The sequence below is a fragment of the Taeniopygia guttata genome, chromosome 2 (assembly GCF_048771995.1).
Source record: "Taeniopygia guttata chromosome 2, bTaeGut7.mat, whole genome shotgun sequence".
In the NCBI taxonomy this organism is placed as follows: Eukaryota; Metazoa; Chordata; class Aves; order Passeriformes; family Estrildidae; genus Taeniopygia; species Taeniopygia guttata.
In genome coordinates, this window is record NC_133026.1 from 23,798,679 (window position 1) to 23,823,972 (window position 25,294).

General features: G+C 41.4%; 1 protein-coding gene across 3 annotated transcripts in view; it reads right to left on the reverse strand.

The window, feature by feature from the left end:
- The window catches only part of CDK6 (cyclin dependent kinase 6), a 140,622-nt gene extending 116,176 nt beyond the window's left edge, over positions 1–24,446 (reverse strand). The window contains exons 1-2 of one of the 3 annotated variants that reach the window (XM_030266961.4): positions 23,659–24,446; positions 20,936–21,422 (exon numbers count right to left, since the gene is read on the reverse strand). In XM_030266961.4, coding sequence (XP_030122821.4) covers positions 20,936–21,168 — 233 coding nt within the window. In that variant the 5' untranslated portion in view covers positions 21,169–21,422; positions 23,659–24,446. Of the gene's footprint in view, positions 1–20,935; positions 21,423–23,082; positions 23,466–23,549; positions 23,631–23,658 lie in introns of those variants that run through there. The other 2 variants (XM_030266962.4, XM_030266963.4) reach the window with 2 other exon arrangements.
- Between the last annotated feature and the right edge of the window lie 848 nt (positions 24,447–25,294).

A 25,294-nucleotide genomic window follows, 5' to 3' on the forward strand; every position in this document is an offset into this window, starting at 1 on the left:
TTTTGGACGATGGTGGATGCTGAAAACTCCTGTGCTGTTTGAGCCCTAATTAACCACTCAGCATAGGCTAAGCCCTTAGGAATACAATCAACCTGAAAAGAAGCAGCCTGACTGTGAGTAATTTTGAAGGGTCTAGCTGTCAGACACTGAAAAAGCAAGGTATGGGGCCTTGGTAAAGGCTGCAAATACACCTGGGCACTGATGATGTTGCTACCACTTCCCAGGATACACCAGTAGTGGCAGCGCTTGAAAGGAATCCAAAGCTGTGATGCTATGGTGCAGAGCAGGGGAGACAGAGCAATAGATGCAAAACATTTTCTGTGGTTCTGTTACTGGCATCCAGTAAGAAAATACTTATTTTTGTAAGAAAATACATTTCTGTGTTTCATAGGTAGAGTTGGGACTAAACAGTTTGCCTCAAAGAAGGATCAAGAGATGATTTTTAGAAGGGGAAAACTTCTACAGTTTAACAATACCATGAATTCCGTTGCTAGAGCACAAGAGCACAAAACAGGAGAAAAAAAAAAGCCTTAAGGAAAACAAAAAGGTAAATTGGCTAAAGTTGACAGTATTACACGTGCACAAGGTAAATAAGACGCATATATGTTAGTAAAAAGAGATGTTAATAAGAAAACAAAATTAATTCTTTTAAATTATTTGAATAGTGTTGTTCTAATGTATCCAGGGAATACTAAGGGAATCTATAGACCTTTTAATGTATCACACTATATATCCATGTATTAAACAGAAAGCAATTAGCAGACAAAAGAGTAAACCACAGTAAAATAGTGCATGGTTCACTCTCATGCACATTTGTTTATATTTGGGTTTATTATTATGTATCATTTCTTAAATAAAAAGTTATTGTCTCTCTAAATGACATTATAAAAAGGAAATCCTTGGTAAGAGAAGGAAACCAACATCATTAGGAAACAGGGCGCAAGCTTCTACCAATCTGTTTATTGCTATGACAGCATGGTCAGCTGACATGACAACACAAGCTTTGAGTAGTATTGTATTCAATTTTTTTAGACCTGTCAGTAGAAGAATGCATTTCTGAAGCCAGAGTACCAGTGTGCAGAGTAAAACCATCTTAGGTTTTGACCTTGCATGATCCACCAGCCCTGAGCTACCAAAGAACTTACTCTGCACTTAACCTGCAGCATGCAAAACACCTGGGTGATTTTTAAGTATACACATCACCTTAAGCTTCATCTGCCTTATCTAACTGGTATCTTTCCTTTTTTTTATACTTAGCCAGTCATTACCTGGATAGAGCAATGCAAACCCCTGTCTGCCATTTCAACCCCTATCCGATTTCTAGCCATGCAGTGGGAATTTTACAACTTGGGGCCCAGCAGGCATGGTCCCCTTTAGCACTTAAGCATCCTTATCTGCACCACAATCTCTGCTTCCTAACGTTTTAGTCACCCTTAAGTACTCAATTCGTGAATACGGGCATTCATCTCTGAAAACTACGGTCACAATGTATTCTAAGGCATTCATCACAGTATTTATTTGTCCTTAAATTCTGAAATGAATAAGCTGTGAACTGTTGTTTTCCTAGCCTTAACCTGAAGGACTAGAAAACAGCAATAGATGTGAAAAGTTCTTGTTATCTTAAAAATTGAAACATTTTTTAAATTGAAGCAATTTAACATCAGATATTTAAACTGCATGAAAACAAATTTTTAGAAATGTCTATATCTGTTGAAAGAAGCTGTTTATGGATTCACTAGAACTGCTCAAGATTTCCTGAAAATGGATCAGACAGATCTGCCCACTTTCAACACAAGCTGTTAGGTGGTGAATGCAGTTCCCACATTCAGGATTAAGTCAAGTGAAAATCCAAAAGGTGTCTTACACTTTCTGTGTTGCTTTCTAAAAATCTGTCCTGCATGAGGTTGTATCACATAAAAACAGAAATGCAGTTCACAGTGCTTTTTGTATAGACATGGTAAGGAGAGTGACTTCCATCAGGCTTTGATGCTAAATGTATTCCCAGTAATACTCCTGATGTGCCATGAGGCCAGCAGCACTATGAACTTCAGACAAAGGGAATTCCTGATTCACCTCAGGAAAACCTGGAAGGCAGCACAGTGAGCTCAAGCAACCTTCCAGTGGCACTGTACTGTGTCCTGTCACCACTACTTCACAACCTACGAATAACATCCCATCTGCCCAAAAGTACACAGCACTCAGTTGATTTCCAAAAATCAAAATACAAAGGCAATTGCTCACATGGGCAAGAAAAACAACCAGGATCTGGCCAGGTTTTGTGAAGAAGCCAGATCTACACACACGAGCATTGCCCTCTTCTTTTTAAGTTGCAGATGTAACAGAAAAACTGAGTGGCAGAATAATAGATTATTTTATGAGAAAAAGCAAAATGTGAGAGGGTATTTATTCTGGAACAAAAGTATCAAAACTATGGGACTACAAAGTACTTAGATTCAGCAGAAGGCAGATTTAAGGCTTGCTTCAACTTCATTGAACACAGCAGTCTTTGGCTAGCCATCATCAGTCAGGTCAAACGCCATCCATTGACACCACAGCCCTGCACAGCTTGTAAAGCAATGAGCTCTCCTCTCAGCTTCCACAGAAGAGATGCAACTCCTGCAATGGAGCTACTCTGTGACTGGGGTTAGTTTGAACGGGTCATGTAGGTCTTCGTTTATTCAGGGAAAGAAGCAAGTTGACTGAATCGCTCTTGGGATGGCACCATCTCTCCCTGCTTGCTATGGAAGATGCCTAAATGACGTAGACAAGATGCTTTAATTTAACTGAATTTAGAATATATTATTCTTTCCTAGAAAGATTTTAACTGGTCCATTTTACTTGGTGGGAATGCAGAGTCTCTTCTGTTAATTTCTGAAGTTATTTTAAATTATTTCTTCCATGTAGAAGTTAAAACAAAATGGGAGACAAGGAAAAAAAAAAAAAAGGCACTAAAACCACCTCTGCCCTATTTACTCAACCTTCAAAGACCAGGATCAATCCTAAAAAGTTCAAGACAAGAGCCTTTAATTAGGACTCATGAATTTGGTACATTTATTTAACCAGCTTTGGCAGAGGTCCAGAATTCCCTTTAATGTGAAAGGGAGTTTCACCTGTGACAAACTTGCAGGATTGAGTTTAATATTCATGTTCTGAAGAACAGAAACAAATGGGACTAATAAATCTTCAATAGAAATTTACAAGATTCTTCTGGCTTAATAAATTTAGCTGGGGGCAATTGCTCTTGAACACTCGATACATAAAAAGGAGCCTTTTTTCCATTAGCATGCAAATTCCTTACATGTTTAATCAGAACTATATCTTGCAAGTGTTTTAAAAGTTGGACATCATAGTGATCTTTTTCCCATTTGTGGCCATTCATATGTGGCCACGCAAGGTCCTTGCCTGTCGTGTCATTTCTTCTATCAAGCTGTCTTCTGTTTTTTTAATGAATTCATAGCACATGTAAATTAAACCAAAATTATCTATTTTTGTAAGATTCTCAGGTGCTGTCATCCTCCAGTTCCTAAGGTAAGATGTCTCATACACACTTCCTCCCTTTCTAGCCAGTTTACATGGCACAGGGAACCAACCATTTAAAGACTAATGCACATGGAATGAAGTATTCTACAGGCTATACAGCTCCTTAAATATTTCCTTTAAACTCTTGCACACATATGTAAAAGAAAACAAATTAAAGATTATTTGAAGAGTTTGGCAATGAAAATGAAGTGTTAGTAGCGTTTTGAGCTGGCAATAAATTTTATTCGACTGTTTTATTACTAAAGGGCAAAGCTAACTATTTCTTTTGGGGTGTCTTTCAGCAGCATGAGATGAAGGTTTGCATTTTAATATATGGCTAGTTTTGAAATAAATTTAGCATTTTGTAAATTACAGTTTACATTGGATGTAAACACATGGCAAAACTGCTTTTTGATTGTTTTGCATACATCATCTTCCACATTTCTGAAAGAAATAGCAAACCGTAATAAATCTGGCAAAACAAGGTCTGGTTCCTGGAGCGCTCAAACATTTTTACATGAAGGCAAATGAAAACAAGGCCCATGTACCCAGGTGGTGCCAGCAAAGCAGGGTGTGCTCCATGATGCTCAGGCAGACAGCGTGAGTCCCGCTGAGCTGGCAGAGCCCTGAGCCCAGCCGAGGCTCCGAGGGCTGCCATGGCTAGCATGGCTTTGTGGTCACTAGCCAGCTCATGGCATCAGCGCAGTCAGGAGGCATCTGCCTGGGAAGGAGGCAGGGCTGGCTCCCATCTGCTTGCAAATGCTGCAAGGACTTACAGAGCAGTGGACATGGATTACTTCAGACCATAGAGAAGTCAGTGAGAGCCTTAATTTGCCAGGAATTATTGCTTCAGGTCTGTCCTGCTTTCACACTATTCCCTACACCAGGAATCACCTTTCTCTCTTCAGAGAATAAAATATTGGCTGAGACAGAAATTGTTCTAACCCTTTCTAAGCCATATATGAATTGTTTTATTAATGTAATTATTTTAATTTCAAGAATGAGTCAAGAGACAATGAGGGCTGAAGGAGATGCTCCTCATTATTTTCTATATTCCATCCCTAAACTCCACACTCACCCTATTTACCTCTGTTGGAGAAACATCACGAAAATACCACAGCTGACGGTCTTAAACCTTTGTAGAGTTGACTAAACAGGCAATGGCACACACCATACAAGCCCCACAGCACCACCACAGGCTACAAAAGCCTTTTCTGTGGTCAGCCTGCCTATTCCAGTGACACACTACCTTTTTTCCCCAAATCTACACCTTTTTCCCATCTAACAGAAACATTTACTCCTCTTAGTTCTACTTTACTGCTTGTCTTAATCTTAAAATAGTATTCAAGGAAAAGACAAATTGTTGCAAATATGAAAAATATATAATCATATTGGACATCATTAGAAAAGTACATTTTTTATGTGAATCTTCAGGCTCACTGCACCACATGTATTTAATTATGGTGTCACTAAACTATCAATTTTATCCATTGCTGTATCATGTAACTTCTGAACTTTTGTGTGAGTGAACAGGTACCAGTGATACTACCCTACGAAGATAGTTTTTTTTCACTGACATGTCCAACACATGATGGAATAGAAGGAGACAGGAAATAAAATAAGATTCTAAACTCAGGGACTAATTAAATTGAATAGGTACAGGGAACACATTAAGGGAATGTACGACCATAGACAGTAAAGATGTGTCTCCATTAATCACATGGAGAAAAAAAAAATCATAAAACTGTCAAGGTAAGTTAAGTGATTTAGGAACAAATGTTCCAAATTGCATAATAATCTATGTATTCAGACTAATCAGTACATTTGGGGATCACTTGTTTTCAACAGTCTCACAGATTCTCAATGACTGCTCAATGATTTTTGATTAATATCCTAAAGCCTAAATCACTATGTAAGATTGGAAGAAAAAACTGCAAGATCGGAAGAAATAAACTGAGACTAGTTGCCTGAATTAATAAGCACTCACACAAAACACATTTACATCGAGAATGTAGATACTGCAGGCCACAAGATGCTTCCCACTCTTCCACAGTAAATGAAGAGCTAGGAAAGCTCCAGCCCTGGAGCTTTTCCTTATGGTGTACTTTAGTTTGAGAGCCTTTCCATCACCCCAGGTACCTGAAGCAGTAGGATATTCGTGAAATAAAACTCCTAAGTTACTCCAGGAAGCTGACCTCTACCATTTTACACAGGATATTAAAGAGACCCCATCTGTCTCCACTTAGAAGTGACTTAGTTCACATGTTTTATAAAGGTCCATTCAGTGGCTTTCTGAGTTATCACAGAATTGAAGTGACTTTCTGTGAAGAAAAACAAACTATCCAGTGATTTCCTACCTACTTTTCATGCAGGCATATTGATTTTCAAACATCACAACTGGCATCTAGATGTTTTAATATAAGAATCTGTGTGTCGATTATGAAAATATTTGACTGACAAATGGCTGTCTCAAGTCCACTGGAAGAAACATACAAAGTAAAGATTTATTTTCTGCAAAATCCAGGTAGACACAGTAGTCTTCATTTCTTTGGATACCTCTGTATGCAAGCACTTACGGTGTATGACTATGGATCTAAATGCAGTACAGTTCACACAATTTCACCACAAAAGGCAGAGAAGTGACATGGATTTCGATCTTTCAAAGCAAAAGAACAATTCTTCAGGCTTGTGAAAACAATAGTGATCAATATATTAGAAATGCCATGATAATCCATGTTCATTCAGAAAATTTTAGTTTTACTTCAAGAACTCCACATACTTTTCCAAAAAAGCCTTCATTTAAAAGCTGACAAATGTTATTGTAATATTTTTGTATAAAGGATATGCTCTGGGATTACTGAGTTCTCGAATTGAGTGACTAATGCTGATAAGGGATGGCAATTTCATACTTGAAAGAAGAAAGACTGAAGTGACCTTGAATTTTGAAAGATCTGAAAACTTTTAAAAAGTATTAAAGGAGATATATAATCACATAATCTAAATATTCTTTAAAGCCCTTAAAATATGTATTTGCACTGTGAACAAGAAGAGGAAAAAAACATCTATCAAAAAAACTTGTAGTGCTGCATTTAAACATTGACATTCCCTGTTCAGTTGCCTGCTGCCCAGGTGAGATTAAGCCAATAGATGCCAAAAGATGCCTGGGCTCTTTGCCACTGATATTAGGAGTTATAATTTATATTTACTCTTTCCAGAACACATTTAATAGAATGTACTATTTTATTATACTTAAGAGTGAGATGGCATTTCAGTTCCATGTTCCAATTTTCAATGTCATGCAACTTTGTAAAAACCATTAGCTTTTGGGATGGCTTTTTCCCTGACTTGCCTGTATCCCCTTTCCATTTCTTCAACACTTTAAAAAAGAAAACTGTTCACACATTTTTAAAGCACAGGCAATAAATGTCTAACAATCCTAATACATGTTACAAAATAGTAATTCTCAAGTTAAATGGAGTCAAATCTTGACATTTTCATGGTTTTCCTTTTCCACATGTGTAATATGCATATCCAAACAGATCAGTAGATTATTTATTTTACTACTAAAATAGTAGTAAAATTAGTAGATCCATAATAAACAAAACTGTTTTCAAGCCTGTTATGTCAAATTATAAAACAGACAATTCACATAAAAAATCATGGAGCAGAAACTTTTAGCAGTATTGACTGACTGATTTTCATTTTGAAAGCTCTTACTGAGCAATGTGGGCTGACATGTTTTGAGTTTATGGAAAAACAGAAGTTCCCCCAAAATCATCCAAGAGATAAAGGTATAGCACCCCTGCTTTAGAAAAACTGAGGTCTTGGATAATTCAGACTGGAATGTAAGTTAGACACCAGAGTTTTCCAATTATTTGTAACTGTACAATCGTGCAATTTGCCCAAAATTAAATTGAGGCAATGAAACTATGTGCAGCATCAAATTTTTTTCAATAATGACATAATAAACCCACTCAGTGGTAAATCCTGTGTGAGATCAGTATGGCAGAGTGACGAGTAATGAGAAAAAAATAAAACCCAACTGAGAAAGCTTTGAAAGGTGCCTTAAACTACTTGTAGACCACATGAGCAACACACATCATCAGTTACTTTGTTTCTTGTAGAACATTAACAATTTTTGACCAAAATGGCTTCTCCCGGAGCTTAAAATTGGGTGCAGGGTAAGCAGGCAATGCCCATCCATCCCTGCCACTATCAGCACTTTAATGCCAAACACAAACTAGAAGTAGACTGTTTGAAGCCAGTAAATTGTACAGAGACCCACACTCTCCTATTACAGAAAGTGCATAAACTTTGCCAAGTGATAAAAACAAGTGTACAAGTTCTTACCAACAATCCACATACAACAGACTTAGGTTAAAAAAAAAACTTCCCCTATAACACTCATTTCATCTTCCATCTAAATTCTTTTAATCCAAGTACCCTCTGATTTCTATACTAACTTTTTGTTCCCCTACACCCAAAATAATTTCCTTTTTGATTTTGTGCCATCTGTTATTTACTGTAAAAACTCTCTACTAGCACTTCCACTTTTCACCTTCAAACTTTACTGATTGGCATTAATCTCATTGAGATTGAGCAAGCAACAGTTGAGTGGCAACTCTACTTTAGAATCATAAACTGGTTTGGGATGAAAGGGACCTTAAAGATCATCTACTTCCAATCCCCCTACCATGCACCCTTCACTAGACCGGGTTGCTTAGCTCCATCCAGTCTGCCCTTGAACACTTCCACAGATGGGGCACCCACCAGTTTTCTGGGCAACCTGCTGAGTGAGTCACCTACCCTCACAGTAAAGAAATCTTTCCCAATATCTAACCTAAACTTACCCTCTTTTTGAGTTTGAGGCCATTCCTTCTTGTTCTGTCACTACAAGCCCTTGTAAAAAGTCCCTCTCTTTCATTCTTGTAGGCTCCCTTCAGGTACTGGAAGGACACAAGTAGGTCATCCCAAAGCCTGCTTTTTTCTAGGCTGAACAAACACAAATCTCTCAGCCTTCTCTCAGGAGAGGTGCTCCATCCTTCTAACCATCTTAGTGGCCCTGCCCTGGACTTGCTCCAACAGGTTCATGTCCTTGCTGAGCTGGGGACCTCGAAGCTGGATGCAGGGTTCCAGGTGGGGTCTCTCTCACCAGAGCAGAGCAAAGCTACAGAATCCCCTCCCTCACCCTGATAGCCACACTGCTTTGGATGCAGCCCAGGACACCTTTGACCTAGGCTGTGAGTGCCCATGGCTGGGTCATGTCCAGCCTTTCATCTACCAGCACCCCCAGGTCCTTCACAGGGCTGCCCTCAATCTCTTCATTCCCCAGCCCGTGCTGATACTGGGGGTTGCCCTGACCCAGGTGCAACAGCAGTACTTGAACTTGTTAAACCTCAAGAGACTCTCATGGGCCAACTTCTCAAGCTTGTCCACCTGGGCTCCCTCTAGAGTCAAATGAGCATTTCCAGAGAGCAATTCATTGTACTCCAGCGTGGGCACTGAGGGTGAGGTGGATGAATTATTCTCCTAAAGCACATGCTCACCCTGCACTCACTATGGGGAGACCCTGAATGACTTAAGATGGACTACACTTTTAATATTCAGATGAATAAAGGGTCTAATCACAATTATCTCACATCCCTATCTTGTTACGTTACATGGCTATATGTACCTTTAGGGAATCTATCATGAAACACTGGAGCACAGCCATAAAAAGGGTGAAGAAAGTCTGTTGTCCTCCTTGAACATTGCCCATTCCTCCAGAGAGTTTAAGAATCCAATACCCTTAAAACTGTCCTGCTGTATCCAGCACCCAGGAAGATATAGATCAAAACAACAGCCAGGATTTTAGTGACTGGAGAGAGCATGGGTGTCAGGGAATGGTGTATGACTCAAGTGACAAAAACTGTGCTGCTGTAACTCTCTATTTAAGTACCCACCATTTCAAATCTAAGACTTTTCGTATCATTCCTCTTGACTGCTGAATTTTTGATTACTTCTTGTTTCTTAATCTCTCCATTCTAAAGTCTATTGTTACTATGTCAAGTTTGGGAACCATCCCTTTTCCAAAAAATGTCAGACTTAATTATTGTGGCCACTATGACTGTGTGTCTTGACTATTAGAATTTCTTAAATCAGCTTTTGAAAGTTACTTCAGGCTATGCAGAGAGTGATCTCTCTTTTTTATACTCCAGGAAGAGCTACTTCATTGATTGTATCTGTAAGTTTTGTCTTTACATCTTGTCTACTTGTCTTTAAACTTTGTCTACTATGAAGAGTGGTGAAATTGTGCTTTATGAGTATTTTCATGAACTTAGTTTACTTACAGCTTCTTCTAGAATCACAGGCTCAATATCCTCTGATGTACAGGACAGCAGAAGATTATCTGCTTTTCACGACTTAAGCTTTACTTCTGCAGAATAGTCTTGCTCACTCTTAACTCTGGGCTACTGGAAACCAAGCAGTCTTTGAACTGTATTTTCTTACTAGACTTTTGATTTGGGATATTCCAATATACTACAAATGTCTTCTAAGAAAACTCCCTCATCAGTGTCATTCACCTATCTGCCATTTATCTATATCCACAAACACCTTTCATTCTTAGTCATATGGATTACCTGTCTCTTCTGGGTAAATTCTAACTGTTCTTGTTCTTGTACTGCCATGATCCTCAGTTCCAGTCTCACTGCTGTATTTTTTCACTTCTGTACAAGTATTTGCTTCTGAAATAACTGATATCTCTAAACAATGTTTTAATCCGACCAAATAAAATTTAAAACTAATAAAACCTTCTTGAGTTTTTAAGAATAGAGACAATATGAATAATAAGCAACAGAGAATTGAGAAATGCCAGGTAATGCTTCTTTTTTTTTTTTTTTTAAACTATGCCACAAACATAAAGGCAGTAGGATGAATGGGATTCTATGCAATGAGGAGATATAGGTGCTCAGTTCTGCAGAAGTATTAACTTGTCTGGGCTCTGCCTGAAGTTTAATGAGATATATCATTCTAATTTTCAGACTACAGTCATTGATTCCAACCTGTCTGGATATGGGTATTTCTGCTTTGATCAAAACCTGTTGCTCAGCATTTTATAAAAAGCAGAGATAAACAGTGAGGCAACAAATTGATTAAAGATGTCTGCGAGGAAACCACAAAGATCAGTGGGTAGCCTATCTCCATTAACAATCTAGAAGGTTATCTAAGGATAAACAACACACTAATTAAAGTGCAGATGTTGCCTAATCTCTATGTCATAAAGTTCACAAATACAAAGTATGCTGATAGGTGAAGTCGGCAAAATGAGATTCACTTTATAATCTACTTCCTAGCACAGGGAAGGAATACAGGTCATTGACTTAAACTGTCCTGAAAGAACCTGGAAACCAGTAATAAGCTGTGTTAGTGAGTAACATTAGACATAAACTTCAATACTTTACAGCAAAGTCTCTAACTGTAGCTCTAGAAGCATTTCCACTAGAATCATTTGCCCTCGAAGAAAGGAGATGTACACTGCACTGAAATCGCTGTATCTGTGATGCAACCTGGACTTTGAGAGATAATGTTGTACAAGATGCCTAGGTGACAACACAGAAGCAGACATCGAGTATTTCAGAGGATACATACTGAGTTAGAGGGGAATATTTGTGGCGCAAAAAGGGAGAGTAATTAGGAGTGAAATGGGTCAGCAGAAATGCTAAATCTACTTCAGTGAAAAACCTAATGAATTGTTATATCCCAGTTTGGTGAGCTCAATAGCTGGAGCATCTAAACTCTAAATGGTGAAGTCTCAAACATGCAGGCTCTTAACATTAGGACTTCATGATTTGAAAAACCAAAGCTGTTTGAATCAGTGTGGCTCTTTCAATTCCCCAGTGGAAACTCAAGCCCTAAATCTGCAACTTGATTCTTGGATTAGCTAGAAGATGTGTATGCAGTTCTGCCATAAGCAGCAAGTGTGAGGCTGATGACACAGATGCATATCGCTTTTCAGAACATAATGCAATAAAAAGCAGAAACTCTTCCTTCAGCTGTAATCCTCTAGTTAAAATATTGTATGGTGATAGACTATCACAAAGTCAGGGCACTTAAAGATCAGAAATGTATTTTCTAGAGAACATCAGCTGACTACAATTTATTGAAGAGCGATCTTTTATTTTGAGACATATTTATATTCTAGACAGCCACGAGAGATTTTCTAGGTAAATTATGTAACCATCAGTGAGGGAAATTGAAAAGGAAAAATCATACAGAATACATAGTACTGTGAATCTTAAGTATCTACTTTTATCTTTAATATGCAACACAAAAAACCACCCCAATATATTTATGTAAGGGAAGGGATATAAAATCAAAATTCCATGAAAAAAAAGTGGGAATTTTACTGAGACTTACCAGAAGGGATTCAGTTTTAACCTGGATATAATGTATGCATGAGAATCCCACCATATTTCAATGATGGATTTTATTACAACTTTATTCAAAATACTGTTGTTAGGCCTGATTTAAATATGTTGTAAATGTAAGACTTTCATGTCCTATGTATGTTTTTAGTATCACGGTGTTTTTAAAAAATGTATGATTCTGTTTTTCTGTGCATTAAATATCTCCAACATTTTTTGTAGAAAAGGAATTCAATTCCTCGTCACAATGAGGGAAAGTTAAATGTGACATTCAATGGCTTCACAGCCCTCTCTTTTTATTGGGAAAGAGCAGAGTATGCAAGGTCCTCTAAGGCTGTTTCACTTCAGCAGTAGCTGTGTACCCAAACGAGTCCTCCCCCAAATATCTAAGTACAGTCAGTATATTCCCAACTCCTACAGCCAAGTTAAAGTGAAAACGGTCTTAGTTCAGTAATGATTGAGGTGGTTTGCTCTAATCAAATTAAACCAGCCAAATGTTCTTTTCAAAGGTAACTGTCTACTCTGCAGCTGTATGCAAAATACCACATCAAATGTGGAAAAAAAAAAGTGATAGAATTCTATCCTTACAGTAGAGGCCTGGCTCCACAGATGAAGAGAAACAAAAGCACTAGTGCAGCTAGGAATTACGATCACAGAAAGCTCCCAGAAATATGCTAACTTAAGAAACAGTGAACAAAGTACTGAAAATTTCAGTTTATAATTAATTGATTTCAGGGAAAAGGGAGTTCTCTGGCATTGTTAAAACAGCAATTTATCACACTGACCACACTTCAAATAGATATTAAAAGACTAGCTAAAGTTTCAAATAAAAGAGAGAAAAAAAAAATCTCACAGGCTTTTCCATTCTATTTCTCACTTCATTTCTCTGTTTCTATCAAAATATGTAACATTCTGCACTGACTAATGTTCCAAAAGTCTAAACTCAATAGGTTTCATTTAAACTCAGTATGATTCATCTACCCTAGAACTGAGTTTTCAATCATTAAATACGGAAAATTCCTGTAAAGACGAATTCATGTCTGAGTTAGATTTTTATTTTCTTTTATTAAGAGAAGATCAGTCACCTGTTAATGATAATTCAGAGCAATAAGGAGTTGGTGTTGGTATGAACCCTTTTAAAACAGTACAGAACTTTCTGCTAAGCTCATAGGTTGTTTGCCAGGTATGCTATGGGAAACCCACCCAAGGGCAACTCTACCAATACCAGCAAATTGGTACACCCTGTATTTAGGTGTGAGAAACATTCACCTCATCCTAAAAATTATGTGAGGTACTTCAGAGAATAGAAACCCATCTTCTTCTGAAACCCTAAAAAGACGTCTAAAGCATCACATGAAAGAGCTTCTTACTACTCATATAAACATTTTTTATTCTGCCTAAGAAAACACAACTGTGTTGTTAGAAACTTAAGGTCTGATTTTAAAGAGATTATTCAGCAGACTACTTACTTTTTTTTTTTTTCTAAGGATGGGATCTAATTTTCAAAGTTAAAGGGCAAATAAAGAAATATAAAAATCAATACAATAATTTGGATGCAATGCGGTATTTTGAAAAGAGCTTGGATATCAACAGTCACGTTTCAATTCTTTGATGATCATCTCATCAAAAGTTTCCCACACAGCAGTTTCCCAAATGGCAAATGTCAAATGACATGATGGGAAAAAACACTACTTGGTAAATTCTGAAGAGGTTTATTTATTAATTCCAAATTCTTTAAAGATATACCTGTTAAATAATCATGCCTGCATAATCAGAAGTATTTTTCAGAATATAAGAAGATATGAAGAACAGGCATAAGTGGAGAAATCTTCTCTCTTTTAAAAGAAAAGCTTATTCATATATGTATGGGAACACTTACCTTCTGATAATTTGTTAGATCATTAAGAATTAACTTGTTTAGTAATAGAAAATAACTAGATTTCATACCAAGCAAATTAAACCCTCTATATATATATAAGTTTGGAATTAACTTCAAGCATTATTTTATTTGCTGTTAGAAAACTTCATAGAATAATATTAAAACTTCAGAACTAAATTACATCACCTAAGAATTATTACAATGACAAATAATCACTCTTATGTCAAATTCATGCTACTACTCTGTCAGGATAGTTATATTACTTATTCTGCATGATTCATTTTACCTTCTAATAGAAATATTCTCTAGAAATAAGGCTTTAATCTAATCTGTTAATAAGAATCGGTATCTGTGATTCATATTCTGATGTATATTGTCCCTGAACTCTATCCAGAAAGATGTTTTAAAAATCCAGTACATTCTTAGTATCATAGCTATTTCCATTTGATAATGCACTTAGACCTGTGCTAAGCTTCAAACAATATCTTAAATCCCACCAAGCACACCTGAGTGACTTAGTCAGTGCTTTGCTAAGTCACAGACTCCCGGTCCAGCCTGCTCTCTTTTAAATCCTGGGATAGCAAGCAACTTTTCTTCTCCCCGCTCTGTTTCACACTTCAGCTAGAAGTGAGTACCATAAAGCAAACTGGAAAGTCCCAATGAATCTACCCCAGCCCTTGACTGAAAGTGTGGACTATCCTCTCTCCTGGCATCTAAACCTTCTCAAGGCTCAGTTTTGAATCCTGGACCCTCTCCAGTCCCTGGAAGTCAGAGACTGCCATCAGCAACGGTTGTGGTAGAAGAAGTTGGTTTTCTCTTCCATGCAGAACCCAGCAAGGCTAAATCTCTTCAAGAACAGCACAGACATAACCATCCACAGATTTAAAGAAGGAAGGGAGCACTGGACATAATCTTAAATGACTAACATTTACTCATACAAACACTGAAAACATGTTTTTTTGAAAAAAACTTAAGATTTAGAATGAGATAAAATACTTTTCTTAAATGGTCTTGTACTCACTCCAGAAACTGAATTTCCTAAGGCTCAGAAGTCCATTCCATACTCAATCCTTCCTTCCTGACATGCTTTTATCTTGTCCTGTTTCTGCCAGATCATGTATTAAAACTGAATCTTTGCATGCATAACTAAGATGTATTAAAACTAAATTATTGCATGCGTAACTAACAAACAATTAATATGATTGGCAAGAATATCCTTGTCTTCCCTGTACATATTCATTCATAAGGCTGCAAGCAGATGATGACAGGCCAGCATTCATGTCCACTCTCTGCCCAATGTCTTCTGACAACAAATTTCTCCAAGTCCTATGTGCCCTGTTCAGTGGCAACCGCAAAATTTCCCTTTGCCCTCCAGCCATCAGAGAAGCCAATATTTCCAGTCCCTTCGTCCCCAAGACCTTTGCAGTGTCCCTCGCAGTGGCCAGTCAGTACAGGGATGATCTCCCTTGCCTTCTGACCAAAACTGCTCTCCAGCCTGGAAATTCCTTTCCCTTGCCAAGGCATTTCCCGTCATCACATCTGCCTTGAAGATGATCCTGTTTGTGTGAGACTAAAACTGACTCTGAAGCTCATTCAGTTTTTCCTTCCCATTACTCATCCACCATTTCTACCTCAGCTGAGATTCATCTGCCACACAAATACTTGGCAAGTTTCAAGTTCAGTTTCTTCTGCTTCACTCCATCCCTGCATCTTATTTTACTCTTTCTGTGTGCAAGACAATCTTTCTAACTAGCAATGGAAAGATCACCATTTCTTTGTCTCTAGGGGCTTGCCAGATGTCATATTGAGTGATGCTACACAAAAATAAATTGTATCACACAATACAGCACACTGCTGATGTGCAAGAATGACCTCACAGACTAGAAGTTTAACATTAGCTTGGCAGAAAAAAGAAGGAAGGAAGCAGAATTCACTAGAGACAAACATCCCCCAAAATAGCAATGTTTCACTTGACAGGATGGAACATCTTAATGATTTTGAGAAGATCATCCTTTCAACTTATTAACAATACCGTAATAAAACCAGAAGCCAACATCAGCATCACCAATAATTAGAAAGATAAATAAAATTAGCTACTGTCTTTGAAAATTTTTCCCTCTGTATGTTTGCCCATAATTTCAGTTTAAAAACAGAAAAAAGCAAAACAAATACATGTTCAAATTGTCTTGCTAGATATTAATGATCTGCTACTGCTATGTTCTGAATGCTCTACCTGGTCAGACAGGGAACTTCAAGACACATGAAAATACCTTCTAAGTACAAGGAAATTTTAAGCCCCAAGCCATTTATACATTTCTGGGATCTCTGAGTAAGGTCAAGGAAGTGTTGGTCTTTATGTCAGCACACGCAGGGATGGAGAGTGACGTGTGCCCCAGCCTCTCCCCCCAACACTCAGGCAGCCTTGAGGGGCTCCACCAAGCACTCAAGTGCAAACCAAGAGACAACAGCATGGACCACTGGACTGCAAAAGTAGGGAAAAAAAAAAGCAGCATGACAGGACTGCTGTACTACAGAGAGCAGTTTACAGCGTCATTTATACCTCAATGGATATAAAATAATATTAAAACTTGAACATGGCATAATTGTGCAAGTAGTCATAATTACTGTGTTTTACCCCCACTGATTTGTATACAAAAAAGAATAAAAGAATGAGGAATAGATTCAGACTTCCAGCTAGGTGGATCATTCTGTTGAACCTAAGTCAATCAGCTGGGACACATACTCTGCAAAGTAACAGGAAAGAGAGAATCAAGAACTTTAATTCTTACATGGTTATAATCAACTTTGAATGGCAAGATCTCTCACACTTACCTTTGAAGTAACAACCCAGACTAGATAATACTTTAATAGGTCATATTCAATATAATTTCAGCTATTTAAAAATGGAATAGTTATTAAGCCATGAAAATACTGAAGAAGTTGTATTTATAAAAGAAAAGTTATGAGATGGGAAGCAAAATATACAGCTTTGCATTTTTGTTCAATTTGCTTAAGGTTTAATGTTATTAAAACTGTTAAATATAAATATAAATATGATAGAAAACAAGCATGCCAAGAACTACAGTAGTCTGTCTTGCATATCACCTTCCCAGAGTGCAAATTCACAGTTTGATGATGATTAAGATACGGGGGAAATTATTCATCTGATTACCAGCAGGAGAGATGTAAAATGAATACAAGATACAATTGAATGTAGCATTATAATCACAAGAAGAATTTTTACAGATATCTTGCAGCAGGGTTTTACACAGAGGAATTTCCTGAATATAATATGTCATTTATTCCTGGCAAAGTCTGTTCTTTATCTACATATATTTCATTTTTCCCAACTAAAGCAGCACTAAGCTATATAATTGCTGGACCAACTTTTGCTAGATTTTCCTACTGTATATATTAAAGTTTTACTAAAGCATTACATCTGAAAGGTGAGCTAGAGGAGCATCTTGATCACCCTACCAGCTACAAGGGATTTTTCCAAGCCTACAACATAGCTATTTTCAGATTGATTTACAGTAAGCTTTACTCTTGAAGATTCTATTTTTAACTTTGTTTTGTGAAAATAAATAGAATAGAGTAAGGTGTCCTGGTAGAGATGAACTCTGTAAAAAGGGTAAAGGTGAACACGAAAGGATTTTAAGCACATACCAATTATTTTAACTGCCTTTTCCCCATGTCTTTCTATACACCATTCTTAAAAGTCTTAAAAAATTTTAGATCAGTCCTCCTTATTTCCATTATAGTACAGATATTTTCATTACCATCACCGTTCTGATAAGATTCTATTTCCCTTTGATGCTTTTCTTGCACCGTGTTGCTTTATTCTGCAGTGAAGTCTTATCTAATTACATTATCAATCTTTGCAAAAGCAACTGTGCTGCAAAAAATGCATCTCTTCATTGTACAAATATGGAAATTACAGACTTGACACAAAGGAACACAAAACAAAGCTGTCATAATCAGCAAGCAGTAGCACGGAAAAATATGATAAATATTTTGTTTGAAATTATTCTGTGCTATTTAAATATCTCTCGCTTATGGAGAAAATTCTCTTTCAACCCTAGCACCAAGCAGTGGAAACCAGTTTTGGCTCTAACTATTTCTCAGAGGAAGTGATTCTACGATTGTTAAGACAAACCTGGGCTGGAGTAGCACTGCTAGTCCTGAATCCTGGTTCTATGACCAGAAAAGACATGGAGCTCTACCTATGCCTACTGGGTCCTTCCTTACCAAACTGTTCTTCACATTTAGCACCACTTCATGGCAACAGGGAAGCCCTGGGCTGCTGAGATCCTTATTGCACTCTCTGGAGCTACCATTTGAGTTGAAAATGACACTCAGCCTAAGTTCATGTGGCCTGTGATCTCTGCTGTCAGCTGATGCCAGAGTACCACAGCAGAGCACAGTGCCTGTGCAGCTCATGTGTACAAAGTCTGTCTAAATCTTGACTCACTGAATGGCTGCTGGTTTGCATTGAGCAACTCATGGATCACACATGCCACTACTCAGAGGTAATAGACACAACACAGTATTTGCAGTTCCAGCACAGTTCTCTCAGGATAGTTGCTTGTAATAGCCAGAAAAAACCTAAAAATATTTGGTTTAAAACATTTGTGCTGCTATCGCAGTGCTAAGAAAACGATGTACATTTTAATCCAGTATGCAGACAATGAATTTGCAATTGTTTTTATTTATTAGCCTGGCCATGATATCAGTTTCCAGAATGCATGCCCAAACAATTAAAATATTTTGAGCACAATATATTCAATAAGTAAGTACAGTTAGATCAGCTGCTTAAAATTGCAGAACTTCTTTTATAGTATTTCCTTTCTGAGTGCATTTACATAATGCAAAACCAGGTATTTAATTCCAATAAATTTTCAAACTCTTCTACCATATTTTGTAAGAGAACTGGGCCATTTAAATGTTTTCAAATAATTTTTCCAATTGAAGGATATGATTCTGGTCTCTCCAGAGGGCTTCCCATCTGCCTGACAGGTTAAAAATATGGACAAAGGACGTGAGCTTTTGAATAGCATTCCTCACATTTTAGAAGAGATGATGTTTGAAATTGCTTATCTTCTGCCTTTTTGTGGAAAAAGGTGTGAACCAATGTCCCAGGCAACCTGATACATTACCAACCAGCCCCTTGTATCTGAAATGCTGCTTACAGCAAAAGGTACAGGCTTCATAACACCACTATGAGGACCTGGGACACATTTTCACAGATTTTTATATTGAAATTACACTCTCATATTGCTGGTTGAAATAATTACTGCTTTGCAGAGAATTAGTTTTCATTCAAGCTTGTAAAAATATTTGAAACTTCAGTGTATTTATGCAATGCTCTGTTGAGATTCAATTGCACTTAGATCAAGCAAAAGAAGCCTGCAGTTGCGTAGTCAGTTCATCAAATAGCTCTTTGGAAAACAAGAACTCTATTTCAACCATTTAGCTGCATTCAAGTTTAGAAAGCTCTTAAAAAGATCTTTTACATCGTATGGAAAGATGTCAATGGTAGAAAAAATCTTAAGTATTACGTTCAATAAGATTTAGCTTTCAAATATATAAATGCCTAAACCTGGACAACTACATGCTCATTTTCTCCCATAAATAATTGGCTGCATTTCAAAGATTTTGACAATTATTCCTCTACTGCCAAGGACAAACTTTGTGTGTGCTCCTCTAAACCAAGTCACTTGATTCAGTGATCAAACATAGGATGCCCACTTTTGAAGTATCCTGATTAAGCCTCTGGCATTACTAGGTGCCAGCCAAGATAATGCTTATTAACTCAATTGTGGTTTTGCCTGATGAGCAATGGAAGTGTGAGCTGCAGCCTGTATGTGTCTCATTGGTCACTGAAGTGAGACCGATGATATGCACTCCATGATCAATATTTCAGATTACATACACTTTGCCTATTCAGTTTTGACATAAAGGAGACTGTCACATTACACTGCCTTGAAATGAACAAGTGAATTCACCTCTAGCAATTGTCTTTTGTAATTTAAATATTATTCTCTGTCTTATCTTTCCTCTTGCACCTAATAAACACCCCCTGATCTCAGACCCTACAAAAAAGGATGATTACACATGCATGGCATTTTGAAATTCACCTGTGAGTTCAGAGTATCTATTTTCTAAGACTGAAAGAGTCTTCGTATTACTGAAGTACAAAACCATTTTCCTTTTTCTGTGTAATATGCACGTAAGTAACGTAAAGAATGGAAATACTCTTGCTAATAGCACCACCAGCAAGATGCTGACCAATTTCAATGTGGGTATCTGCAAAGTGAAACTTACTTCTTGAAGTTCATCATTTTAATAAAAGATGCTCACAGGCTGCTTGCCGAAGGTTTCTAGCTACAGAAAAATGTAAGATGTTACAGCAGGGCTAGCTTTATCATTGAGAGCATAGGCCATTTATCCAGGATTTATGCTACTGACACAACAGAAGGGATATCCTAGGACCACTGCCACCATTTTGTGAGCAAGGTCTGACACCTGTACTTTTGCCCTCTTGGTAGCAGAATCAGCAGCTCATGGTGAAAATTACTACCAAACAGTACTCAACCCTAAGGCTGCTTGAAAAGCTTGAAGTCTGAAGCTGTTGCTTCTCTTTAACACCACAATCTCTAGCTCTCTATAAAAGCATCTAAAAAGGCAGAATGCACATTCCATTACTGCTCTCATTCTTGCTATTTCTATAATGAACAGAGCTGGTAAAAATCAGCTGCAGCTGGCAGTACTAACAGGTCAGACAAAACCAGGGAGAGGTTGGTTTTTTTTTAATTTTCTCTCATGCCTGAGGAAATAGTATATATATGGCTCCTTGCCCATCCATTCCAACACTTAAATCACACACCTATGCCTCTGGAGATGGGTGTTTGTGTGTGTGGGAGGCAATGCACAGGGATAAGGTGAGGTCTGGCAGGCAGCACCATGGCCTGTTGAAACCTCAAACCACACTTCATGCACACAGTTTAGTGCTCACTTCAGCCACAAACCCAGACTAGTGTCCATTCCATTTATGCCCCCAAACTCTTGCTCACCCAATTCATGTACTAAACCCAGCACCTCACTGATCAGGACGGTGGTCCCACTTCCTCACCTGACCACGTTGGGGTGTTCGAACGTCTCCAGGTGCCTCAAAACTGCCACCTCTCGGATAGTGGACAGTGGCATTCCCTCCTCGCTGGTCTGCATCCGTACCCGCTTCAGCGCAACAAAGCGACCTCCGTTCTTCAAGTCTCGCGCTTTGAACACCTTCCCATAGGCTCCTTCCCCAATCTCAGCCACACATTCATACCGCTGGTCAGCCACGTTTGTGCTGTCCTTATCCATGCTGGCACCAGTCCTCTTCCTCCTCTCCAAATGCCTCGAGGTGGCTCTCAGTCTCACTCACTTCCCAAAAACCAGTACTTTGCTGGGATGCAGATAGGCTGCTCACTTGGTACCTGTGCCAGAGAGCCAGTAGGAAGCTCTTGCCCTCCTGTTCTTGTTCCTTTTCTGTACTGGCCACAAAGTGCCTCCTCTCTTGGCCACCAGGAATTATCATACAGTCTTTGGGAGCATTGCCTGTGTAAAGCCCAACAAATCTGGAGGACAAACCAAACAAGAAAAGTGAGTTTAGTTTAGTTTACTTCATGACTTTGCATTGTTCAAAACCTGCTAAAATTAAGCTAATACACACATGCAAAGCAAAATCATGGTGGAAAGGAAGATGCGAACCATGAGGGTGACATATGTATCAAAGTCCCAGAGTGGCTGATACACTACAAAGTTATCACAGCCTGTGCAGAAGGTTAGGTGGGCATTCAGCTACAGCGCAACAGCATCCTGAGGGTTTCACTGAGAATGGGCTAAAGATGATGATCCCGTGACACATGGGTGATAGTGATGGCAGAGCTAACTAGGCATGTGTGAGAGGAAGTGTATGTCCAAGAACTTATGCCAGGATTTCAGGACTCAAACTTTTCTTCATTTAATGTAGTGGAGTCCTGTATATGTATTTTACTATATTACTGTTACTTGCTAGTAAATAATAGCATTTGGAAGTTTCTGCCTTGGTCTGCTTCCTCCTGTGCTAAGCCCTTCGTGAACAGATCATGAACATATCACAAGAAATAACGTGCCTGTGGAGAGGCAAAATACATGCATATTTAGTTGACAATAATACATTATGAAGCATTGTGTGCTGAAGTAGATTCCGGAATACGCACTTTAGCAAATTTACTAACAAGCAAGATTGTTAGCTGTGGATACTGCTACATGTGTCACTGGCAGCATGGTCAAAGATGTCTTCAGGAGCAGCATGCTCTGCTGCAGAGTGCATGAGGCTAGAGAGCAGAAGCACTTTTGCATCCAGTTTCATCCACTTTCTGCAGGACTGGGCAAACCCTCTCTCCTCACAAAGCTCCACACCAATTCCTCCCTTCCCCTTGACCCTTTTTAACACAGCGATACAGTGACCTCCAGGACTGTGACTCTCCTAGACCATATTTTTACCGCGCTAGGATCAATGGGGTCCCAGATAGGAGAGTCGGGGATCCCTTAAGCGGAATTCAAGCACAAAGCTAGAGGGCTATTCCGCACACTTACGCTAATCTTACACCTTAACTGGAGATGAAAAGCAACAATCTGAAGTAAACCTGTGCCCACTGCTCAACCCTTCTCCCCGGCTGCAGCCGGAGGCGGCTGCCTGCCTCGCCAGCTTCAGTTCCCAGCACAGCTGCCACCGCATCGCCCCAGCCACCGGGCAGCCCTGCGTCCCCCGCCTGCAGCATCACTGGGCGACACAGAGCGCGGGCCGCCGTGGGGGCACCCAGGGCACGGTGTGCGGGGGTACCCCTGCCCGAGCCCGGTGTGCGGGGTTACCCCTGCCCGAGCCCGGTGTGCGGGGGTACCCCTGCCCGAGCCCGGTGTGCGGGGGTACCCCTGCCCGAGCCCAATGTGCGGGGGCACCCTGCCCGAGCCCGGTGTGCGGGGACCCCTGTCCGAGCCCGCTGTGCGGCGGTACCCTTGTCCGAGCCCGGTGTGCGGGGGGACCCTGTCCGAGCCCGGTGTGCGGGGTCCCTGCCCGCTCTGAGCCCGGTGTGCGGGGTCCCTGCCCGCTCCGAGCCCCCGCCGCGGCCGCCCGCGCCCCCTCCCGCCCCGCGCCGCGGGCAGGGCGCCCCCGAGCGGCGGGCAGCGGCGCCGCGCGTGCGTGGCGGCGGGGCCGGCGGGCCTCTGCCCCGGCGCGGCCGCGTGGAAACTTACCCGTGCTCGCCCTCCCCGGGCACGGCGGGGCACCGGGGCCGTCCCCGGCCGCCGCTGCCCCCGCCGCGCCGCCGAGCTCCCCTCCGCGGGCGCCCCGCAGGCGGCGGGGGGTGGCGGCGGGGGACACGCAGGGAGCCGCGTCCCCGCTCTTCCTCTCAGCGGACGGGGCGAGGAGGGGGGCCCGGCTCCGCTGCTCGGCAGGACGCAGAGGGAACCCCCCGGCGACTCCCCCTGAGGGCTCCCCTTCCCCCGCGGGCCCCTCCGCGCCCCCGCACCGACCCCGAGGCGGTCGCGGCGGCACCGCGGGGCGCGCTGCCCCGGCCCGGCCGCCGAAGGGACGCGTCCGCGGTGCCGCCCGCGGGGAGGGGGGGCGAGCGGTGTGGGCTCCCGGGCCGGGAGGGGAGGGGACGGCGTGTGGGCCACGCCGCGGGGCCGGGTGCGCGGAGCACATGGGCGCCCCGCGTTACCTGGTGTGCGCCACGGCCGCCTGCACCGCCACCAGTTCCCCAAATAATCCTCAGCCCCGGGGGGTGGAGGGGGGGGGGAGGGAGGGGGTGAGTCCTCTCTAACACAAACCTCCCATTGAGCGAGGCGGGGTGGAGAGCCGGCCCGGGGTCTGCCCCTTCACATGGCGATGTCTCCGGCAGGTCCCGGCAGCGGCCGCCCGGGCCACACAGGTAGCTGATCCGCGGCTCGGCCGCCCTCGGCTCGCATCCTCCTGCCGCCGCCGCCGCCGGGCTGCACCTTGGCGCAGAAGGAGCTCGCACTCGTCCCCCAGCCCGCTCCTCCCGCCCCCACCCTGCCCGGGGAAAAGGAAAACGCGAAATAAAAATCGCGGCCGGCGGCCCCCGGGGAGCTGCAGCGCCACGATCGCAGCCCCGCCGGCCGCAGCCTGCGGTGCGGGACTCGGGCACCGGCCCTCGGCGCCGCCGCCGCTCCGCCGCTGCCCCGGCGCTGCGCTGCCGCTCCTCGCTCGCTCCCCCGGCCTCTGTTCTGCCTGGGAGCAGCAGCAGCTTGCTGCCTTTTTTTTTTTTTTTTCCCTCTCCTCGACTTTTTTTTCCCCTTGCTTTCCCACGCTGGCTGAATGTGACTTGACCCCGTTTCAAAAAAGTTTGACATAGTGCTTCAACATTTCCGCATTCCTCCCCGACTACAAAGGCTGCAGCCGCCTCCTTCTGCTTTCTGTCTCTGCTCTCTGTCTTCACACTCAATGAAATCCTTCATGTGCCCCTGCCAAAGGCAGCCGCATACCGCAAGGGTCGCCGCGAGCGCCGCGGCCAGGCATGGCCCGGGGCGAGCGCCCCAGGGGGTCCCGCAGGGCCCGGCCCGGCCCCGGCCCCGGCCCGGCCCCGCCGCGCTCGGCGCTGCACGGGCGGGCGCGGGCTCAGCCGGCTGCGGCAGCACTGAGAGCCTGACTCATTCCTAGAGCTCCGCGTGCGAGGCGCTGGGAAATAACCCTTCTGGGGTTTCGGTTTCCCCCCTCCCCGCCCTCATCATGGGAAATAACTATTTTTAAAATTTTTTTCCCCTCCAGAAAAACTCGAATTCTTCTGTGATTTTTCTCCTTTCTTTTTTTTTCCCCTTTTTTTTTTTTTTTTTTTTTTAATTATTATTTGCTACTTTCCATTCACAGTCAGCACAGAGTTCCGGCAGGAAGTAAGCGCCCGTGAATGCTTTCGGGAAGTATCAAGAAACTTCGTTGCTGAAGAACCCCCAGTCACAGCAAAGTCTTTGCCCCGACAGAATTGCTGCTGGAGATGCATGGGGCAGGGGGGCAAGGAGAGCAGGGTGTGCAGAGGAGTAGGTTGCACCGGCACCCTGTTTTCTGATGCAAAGAATATTTTGTATGGAGCCAATTCCTGCAAATACTGAAATTCATTGCAGGGAAAAAAAAAAAAAATCACAAAACAAATACCAATCAACTCTGTCTCCACGGGGGGGTGAAAGCATATGGCCTAGTTCCCAGTTCTCCCAGCTGGTACCCTACCCTCTAGCACATGCTCTTCTGGACCCCAAGGATGATTATGATCCAGCTCCTGAACCACCTCATACGCTGGTGTAACTGGGAAGAAGTGGACCCAAATCCCCTTTTACAGCGAGAAGTGTAATTTAACTAAGTGGTTTCATAACTGCAAAAAGTGTGTGTCTAGAACTTGGTGCTCTACACTGATTTAGAATAACTAAAAAAACCCCCACCATATGTAAAATATCC